Source organism: Eriocheir sinensis, unplaced genomic scaffold (genome assembly GCF_024679095.1).
Source record: "Eriocheir sinensis breed Jianghai 21 unplaced genomic scaffold, ASM2467909v1 Scaffold1532, whole genome shotgun sequence".
NCBI classification, from domain to species: Eukaryota; Metazoa; Arthropoda; class Malacostraca; order Decapoda; family Varunidae; genus Eriocheir; species Eriocheir sinensis.
In genome coordinates this window covers 6,287-15,000 of record NW_026110887.1, presented here as the reverse complement: position 1 = coordinate 15,000, position 8,714 = coordinate 6,287, and the positions used below count along the sequence as shown (strand labels likewise).

The 8,714-nt window shown below is 50.0% G+C and overlaps 1 protein-coding gene across 1 annotated transcript in view; it reads left to right on the top strand.

Moving 5' to 3' along the window:
* Window positions 1-7,665, top strand: part of LOC126990298 (B-cell receptor CD22-like) — a gene marked incomplete at its 3' end in the record, with an annotated part of 26,218 nt that extends 18,553 nt beyond the window's left edge. The window contains exons 4-5 of the mRNA XM_050848866.1: window positions 7,199-7,296; window positions 7,462-7,665. Coding sequence (XP_050704823.1) covers window positions 7,199-7,296; window positions 7,462-7,665 — 302 coding nt within the window. The remainder of the gene's footprint in view (window positions 1-7,198; window positions 7,297-7,461) is intronic.
* Between the last annotated feature and the right edge of the window lie 1,049 nt (window positions 7,666-8,714).

The following is an 8,714-nucleotide window of genomic DNA, read 5'->3' as shown; positions in this document are numbered from 1 at the left end:
ATCCGTCAATCACTACTCTTTGTTGTCTGTTGCTCAACCAATTCGCGATCCATTGGTTTACTTGACCGTCAATACCTATTTGCTTTAATTTGTAAAGTAATTTATGATGCGGGACTTTATCAAACGCTTTCTGGAAATCAAGATAGACTACGTCCAGTGATTTGGTTACGTCATAAACAGTGAAGAGGTCGTTACAAAAGGTTAATAGATTTGATAGGCAGGATCTTTTGTTTCGGAAGCCATGTTGTGAGTCCCCAATTAATGAGTGGCTTTCAAGGTAACTCACAATTTTGTCTCTAATTATCCCCTTAAGTAGCTCACCTACAACCGAAGTTAGACTAATGGGCCTGTAATTACCGGGTACTTTTTTGTCTCCTTTCTTAAAAATCGGTGTCACGTTAGCCTTTTAACAATCTGAAGGGACGATGCCTTGTCGCAAGGACATATTGAATACGGTTGTGAGGGAGGAGAGTATTTCGCTCTTTGTTTCTTTCAGCAGAGTTGGATATACTTTATCAGGTCCACGACTTTTATTTGTTTTAAGTGATTTGAGGGCTTTAAGGACTTCATCGGGTTTTATTTCAAAGTTAGACAATGCATGCTCGGAATTTACATTAGTACTGGTGTTGATGGTGGTGGTGGGAGGACTGTTATTATTAAACACCGAGGAAAAGTAATTATTTAATAGGTTTGCAACGTGTTGGCTGTCAGTCACTAGTGCACCGTCGCTGTTTGTTAAAGGTCCAATTCCACTTCTGATCGCCTTTCTGTTGTTTATGTAACTGAAGAAGGATTTCGGATTATTTTTACAGTTGGCTGCAATATTTTCTTCATATCTACGCTTTGCCTGACGCATTAATCTGTTTACTCGTCGCCTGGCATCATTGTAAAGTCTAATGTTTTCGGGCGTGCTTTGCTCTTTCTTTAATCTGTAAGACAATTTTCTCTCCTTGACTGAGTGTTTAATTTCCCTATTAAACCAAGGTGGACTTTTATTAGTGTTAATTCGCTTCTCGCACAAGGGGACAAATGTGTCCTGCTGAGTGAGTAAGTGATTTTTAAAGTTTAGCCAGGCGTCCTCTATATTGCCGTCATCTGATAGTTGCATATCTATTAGTTTTCGTCGGATTTCTACGAAGTTGGCTCTTTTGAAATTGGGCACCTTTACTTTATTTTCAGTCACCGATGTTTGAGCTCTAATGTCAAAGCGCACTAGTTTATGATCGCAGGAACCGAGGTGTTCTCCTACCGTGACATTACTGACTAGGTTATCTTGGGTCGCTATAACAAGGTCAAGTATGTAATTTTGTCGAGTTGGTTCAGAAACCATTTGGCTTAGATAATTTTCCTCTAGAAATTCAATCATTCTATGGGACTCACCTTCTGTACCCGACAGTGTCGCCCAGTCGATATGGAGAGGTTAAAGTCTCCTAATATCAGTGAGTCGCTGTTATTAAGTGACTGCCTTAAGACGCTGTACATTTCAAGATCGGCATCGAGTGATTGCCCCGGAGGCCTGTAAGTGACAGATATATTTAAATTAACTTTTGCTGTGCTTACTCGCACGCACAAATGTTCAACGTTACTGTTTCTTGGTGTTTTGTCAGTGGGTTGCAAGTAGCTTTTGACAAAAAGGGCGACGCCACCCCCTCTACGGTTTACACGATCATTGTTGAAGAATCTGTAGCCATCTATGTTGTATTCGGAACTTAAATCAATATTAGTGGTGTCGATAAATGTTTCGGTTATAGCAATTACGTCAAAGTTTTCTGTCAGAGCAAGACATCGCAGTTCATCAAATTTGTTTCTTAGGCTACGCGCATTGAAACTAAGGACTCTTAGGTTATCTTGAAGCTTGGTAATAGAGGTGGTGGTACTGGAGGGTTCAATGTTACGAGTCTGTTGCGGTGTATGGTGTCTATTTACACGGGCGGGATGGAAGGACGTGGCTGAGAGTCGTTTTTTGTTGTTCTGGCGTTACGTACGGCGTTGTTGAGGAGCCTTCCGAATCTGGCTGCCCCGATGGGGGACAGGTGTATGCCGTCCCTTTGGAAAAGTTTACTCTGGCCGTAGAAATGGTTCCAGGCGTTAAAGAACTCGACGTCAAGCTCTCCGCAGAGTCTGTAGGCGGTTGTTGAGGCTGAAGGCCTTACTGTAGAAGTCGCCCTCATCCCATGTCCGTGGTAGAATTCCTGAAATCAAAATATTAGGGGATTTAGACTTATACTGCTGGATGAGCCTACGGTACTTGTCCAGCAGTTCCTCAGACCGGGTCGTGGTGACGTCGTTTGTACCTGTGTGGAGAACAAAGAGTGAGTCATTAGAGGCCACAGCGGAGACCTCGTCCAGGGCAGCTGTGATGTCAACACCAGCTCCAGGATAACAGTAGTTACGCCTACGACGATGACGACGAGAGAGAGAGAGAGGAAGGAAAAGAGAGAGAGAGAGAGAGAGAGAGGAAAAGAGAGACAGATGGAGAGGAGAGATAGGAAAAGGCTGAAAGGAGAGAATGATGGAGAGACGAGGAGGAAGAGAAGGAAAGAAGGAATTATTCGTGTTGTTATTCTTCTTCTTATTGTTATTAGTTGTAGCAGTATGATGATGGTGATGATGGGTAGGAGGAGGAGGAGGAGGAGGAGAAGGAGAAGGCGGAGCAGGAAGAGGTAAAACGATGCGCCCTCTCCTCCCGCTCCTTCCTCCTCCTCCTTTTCTTATGTTGTTATGTTCCTTCTCCTCTTATGTTCTTATGTTATTATTGTGTGTCTTCCCCCTGTGTTTCCCTTTCCTCCCTCTCCTCTCCTCCCTCTCCCACCCTCTTCCACTCCTGTCTCCTCTTCCCTCTATGTCTATATCTATCTATCCATCTTTGTCTCGCTGCTAAGTTTTCATGGACTTACGAGCCTGCTGTAAACACAAATTGTTGCGTGTGGCAAAGAAAGTTCTAGTGTGGCGGTGACAAGAGAAAAGCAAGAGAGGAGGGAAGAGTTCGCCGGCTGTAAGCCTGGAGTCGTCAGGAGCGTCTTGCCCGGCGGGGGCGGACCCGTCAGGCGAGAGATCACTTCTGTTCTCAACCTCTCAGCCACCTTACTGCCTCCCTTCCTCCGCCAGCGCCGTTTGCAGCACCTCCTGCAGCTCAGCCAGGCCGGGGCGGGCGTAGGGGTTGCGGCTGCGGGCACGTTCCAGCCAGGCATGGACGGGGGCCAGCGAGGGGCTGTTCTTCGCCATGGCCAGCACCTCCTGCATGAGGAAGGCCAGCCCGTAGGCGTCACTGGCCTCGCCGCACCGCCCCGTGTTCAGCAGCAGCTCCGGAGCCACCCACGGGAACCAGTCCGGATCCGGGATCGGTCCGTAGTAGGTGCTGGAGCCTACGGGGAGCGCCACGCCCACGTCGATCACGGTGACTTCGGGGGCGCCGCGCCCCTCCTGCTCCCGAGCACACACGTTGCAGGGCTTGACGTCGTTGTGGGCAAAGCCCGCCTCGCCCATGGCCTGCAGTGTGCGGGTCGTCTGCTGGAACACGCTTAGGGCGGTGGCGGCGGGGCGGCGGGTCTTGGTGCCGAAGTACTCGAAGAGGTTCTCCCCGGCGAAGAGGGTCACCAGCTGGTTGGCTTGCACGCACGCCCCGACCAGCCGCTGCAGGCCGGGCACGCGGCGCAGCGCCCACAGCACGGCGGACTCCTGCTCCAGGGCGCCGAGGCCCTCCCTGTGGAAGGACTTCAGCACCACATCGAGCCCCGTGAGTGGGTCGATGACCTTCACGCACGTCCCGAACCCGCCCATGCCGATAAAGCTCCCCTCGCTGCTGTACAGCGCCGCCACCTCGCAGCGGGTCAGCAAGGGCACGCCCATAGCCTTCAGGCTCTGCCACGCCCGCCTCTCCTCTTCGGTGAGCTGCAGGCAGCGGCGGCAGCACTGCAGCCGCTGCTCGGAGCGCGAGGCCTTCCGCTTCTTGGCGGGGCCGGAGGACGCGTCGGATGCTTTCCCTGCGTCCTGCTTGCCAGGACTCGGGTTCCGGCTGGAACTGGCCCCCATTTTACGCTTCTTGCCACCGGACTCCGTGGCGTGCGACCCGCGGAGTCTCTTGCTGGTGGTGGTGGTGTTGGAGGGCTCCGCGGCGGCATCGTCCCAGCCGCGGAGTCTCTTCCTGGTGGTGGTGGTGTTGGTGGTGTTGTTGGAGGGCACCGCGGCGGCATCGTCCCAGCCGCGGAGTCTCTTGCTGGTGCTGGTGGTGGTGGTGTTGGCGTCGGTGCCGCTGGAGGGCTCCGCCGCGTCGCAGAGTTTTCGTTTCTGTTGTCGCGTCAAAACCATTGAGTTTATGTTTTGAGTTCTCAATTTTTAGAAATGAAAAGTAAAACATGAAGGAGGACCCGAGAAGGCTGTTTAGGGGAACGGAGAAAGTGACCAAGGAGAGTTAGTAATGGGTAAAGGCTCCTCCTCCTCCTCCTCCTACTCCTCCTCCTCCTCCTCCTCCTCCTCCTCCTCCTCCCCCTCCCTACCCCTACCAGCACCTCCCCTCTGCATATTACCCATTTCTTTATATTGGTCCTGTCCCTCTCCGGTTATGACACTACTACTACTACTACTACTACTACTGCTGCCACTACTATTACTACTGCTGCTACTACTACTGGGTCTGGATGCGAGAGGGATTTAGGGGTCTTAGTGAGCTCTGATCTCCGTCCAAGCGCACAATGCATTCAAGCTAGAAATCGAGCCAACAGGGTACTGGGTTTCATTTCAAGGAGCGTAAGCAACAGAAGCGCCGAAGTCTTCCTCAAACTATATTTAGCACTAGTTAGACCTCATCTTGACTATGCGGTTCAGTTCTGGTCACTTTACTACAGAATGGATATCAAAATGTTAGAATCGGTCCAGAGGAGGAAGACTAAGATGATTCAAGGTTTACGAAACTTGCCATACGAGGAAAGACTCAAACAGTTAAACTTGCATTCTCTAGAAAGGCGAAGGGTGCGTGGAGACATGATCGAGATTTATAAATGGATGAAGGGCTTTAATAAGGGAGATATTCATAAGGTTCTGTTGGTAAGAGAACCGGGTAGGACACGAAGTAATGGGTTTAAACTGAATAAATTCAGATTCAACAGGGACATAGGCAAAAATGGGTTTACTAACAGAGTGGTGGATGAGTGGAACAGACTCACCAGTCATGTGGTGAGTGCCAATATAATTGTCACATTCAAAAACAGATTAGTAAATTCATGGACATTGATATCAGGTGGGGTTAGATTCACAGGAGCTAAGGTTCAAAGGAACTGCCTTGTACAGGCCTACCGACTTCATGCAGACTCCTACGTTCTCATGTTCTTATGTTAATTCTTTCCCCTTCACTATTATAGAGCTCTGCAAAGCCTCGATGAACCCTCCTCCTCATAATTCCAAACCTTTTATAATAAATCCCAAATCTCTATTCGCCACATGTATAGACCTTTCTACTTTGACTTTCTGATCCCTTTGTAATACGCTCCACTACATTGGTCCTCTCCAAAGCCTCGTTCAACCCTCCTTCCTTATACACCTAAAACTGTTATAATAGGCACCAAATCTCTATTCGTCACATGTATAGACCTTTCAACTTTGACTTCCTGATCCCTTTGTAATACGCTCCACTACACTAGACCTCTCCAAAGCCGCATTCAACTCTCCTTCCTCTTAAACCCAAAACTATAATAGGCCCAAATCTACATCGTCACGTAACCAAACCATCCCAACTTCCTGATCCCTTTGTTATAATCTCCACTACACGACTCTCCTAAGCCTCGTTCAACCTTCCTTCCTTCTACACCCAAAACTTTTGTAATAAGCCCCAAATCTCCATTCGTCACACGTCCAAACCATCCCAGTGCTATTTTTTTCATCTTCTATCTTTATCTTTTAATAAGAGTACTGTTGATAGGGTTCTGGTGGTAAGGGAGCCAGGTAGGACGTGGTTATGAGTCAATGTTGGACAAATTCAGAGTCATCAAGGTCACTGACAAGAATTGGCTTACTAATAGAGTGGTGGATGAGTGGAACAGGCTTGGCAATCATGTGGTGAGTGCCAATACGGTAGATGCTTTAAAAATGTTAGGTAAGGTTATGAATAGTGAGGATATGTGTGGGACTAGGTTTACAGGAGCTGCCTTGTACCCCGCCTCTTACAGACTCCTTTTGTTCTTATGTTCTCTCTCTCTCTCTCTCTCTCTCTCTCTCTCTCTCTCTCTCTCTCCTCTCTCTCTCTTCTTCTCTTCCCTTCTTCCTCTTCCTTCTTCCTTCTTTCCCTTTTCTCCACCTTTCCTTCCCTTCCTTTCTCCTCTAAATAACAACCTTTAGGTAACCCCTGACGATCCCTTCCTCCACTACAAACCCTCGGCTTCCTCTTCTCCAGCACTGTAAGCCTAAACCCCCTTGTCCCTCTCTCTGTAACGCCTTCCTTACCACACGTTCCCTCTCTCAACATATATTTAACCTTCATCATTACAAACTCTCGACTTCCTTTTGTGATTCCTAATGTTCTTATCCCTCTGTAACGCCTTCCTTACCACACGTTCCCTCTCTCAACATATATTCAACCTTGATCATTACAAACCCTCGACTTCCTTTTGTGATTCCTAATGTTCTTATCTCTCTGTAACGCCTTCCTTACCACACGTTCCCTCTCTCAACATATATTTAACCATCATCATTACAAACTCTCGACTTCCTTTTGTAGATTCCTAATGTTCTTATCTCTCTGTAACCCCTTCCTTACCACACGTTCCTTCTCTCAACATATATTCAACCTTCATCATTACAATTTCTCGACTTCCTTTTGTAGATTCCTTATATTCTTATCCCTCTGTAACGCCTTCCTTACCACACGTTTCCTCTCTCAACATATATTTAACCATCATCATTACAAACTCTCGACTTCCTTTTGTAGATTCCTAATGCTCTTATCCCTCTGTAACGCCTTCCTTTACACACGTTCCCTCTCTCGGCCACTACACATCCTTCCTTCATTACAAACTCTCGACTTCCTTTTGTCCTGAACCCTGTAAGCTAACGTTCCTTTGTCCCTCTCTCTGTAACACCTTCCTTACTTCACGTTCCCTATTTGAACACTTCTTCATCTCTCCTTCATTATAATTTTACAAACCCTTGACTTCCTCTCGTCCTCCTCCCCGTAAGCTAACGCCCCTTTGTCCCTCTCTCCACACAGTCGCCCCGGAGTGCCGCCAGCCCCGAAATGTCACCGTGTCCGTCACCGCCAAGGACGAGGTGACGCTGGACTGTGCCGTGGAGTCCAACCCAGAGGAGGTGAGAGAGAGAGAAAGGGGGAGGGGGGTGAGAGACAGACAGACAGACAGACAGACAGACGCACACACACACACACACACACACACACACACACACACACACACACACCAGCCCACCCCTACCACCACCACTAACACGACCCCCCGCCCCCCTTCCCCCTCCCAGGTCAGCTGTACGTGGCAGGTGAACAGCCGGCGCGGGGTGAAGGAGCTCCCCGCCTCTACCTTCACGTCTCAGGCTCGCTCCAGCAGGCTTGTGTACCGGCCCCAGGAGCACAGCCACGCCCACGAGCCGCGCGGCGTGGTGTTCTGCCTAGCCACCAACAAGATAGGCATGCAGAAGGTGCCTGTGTCTTCATCACGCCTGCAGGTGGGTGGGTGAGTGTACATGTGGGGGTAAGGAAGGCAGGGAGAGAAGGAGGAGGTGGCGTGTGTGGTAGGGGAAGGGCCAGGGGGTAGAAGGGGCGTGTGGGAAGGGAGAGGTGGGGGGGTATGTGTGGGGAAGAAGGCAGGGAGAGGGAGGAGGTGACGTGTGTGGTGGGGAAGGGCCAGGGAGAAGGGGGCGTGTGGGGTGAAGGGAGAGGTGTGGGGGGTATGTGTGGGGGAAGGAGGAAGGCAGGGAGAGGGAGGAGGTGGCGTGTGTGGTGGGGAAGGGCCAGGGGAGAAGGGGCGTGTGGGGTGAAGGGAGGTGTGGGGGTATGTGTGGGGAAGGCAGGGAGAGGGGAGGAGGTGGCGTGTGTGGTAGGGGAAGGGCCAGGGGGGAGAAGGGGGCGTGTGGGGTAGAAGGGAGAGGTGTGGGGGGGTATATGTGTGAGGGGAAGGAAGGAATGCAGGGAGAGGAGGAAGTGGCGTGTGTGGGGAAGGGCCAGGGGGTAGAAGGGGGCGTGTGGGGTAGAGGGGAGAGGTATGGGGGGGTATGTGTGTGTTGGGGAAGGAAGGAATGCAGGGAGAGGAGGAAGTGGCGTGTGGTGGGAGGGGGAAGGGAGAGGAGGAATAGGAGGAAAAGGGGGCGTGGAAGGTGTGTGTGTGTGTGTGTGTGTGTGTGTGTGTGTGTGTGTGTGTGTGTGTGTGTGTGTGTGTGTGTGTGTGTGTGTGTGTGTGTGTTTGGACCGTCTTTCCTCGTGCATCACCACCATCATCACCATCATCACCATCACCATCACCACCACCACCACCTACATCACCACCACCACCATTATCAGCACTCTCCTCAAGATCAATTTGGGCCATTAATAAATCTCCGTCTTCACCACCACACTCCATCACAATAAACGTCAACACCAACTACTTCTTCATCCTCCACTACCAAACCACCACCACCACCACCACCATAACCACCGATGACTTCTTACAACAACAACAACAACAGCAACAACAACAACATCACTAACACCAACCCAACCACGAACGCAAAAACTA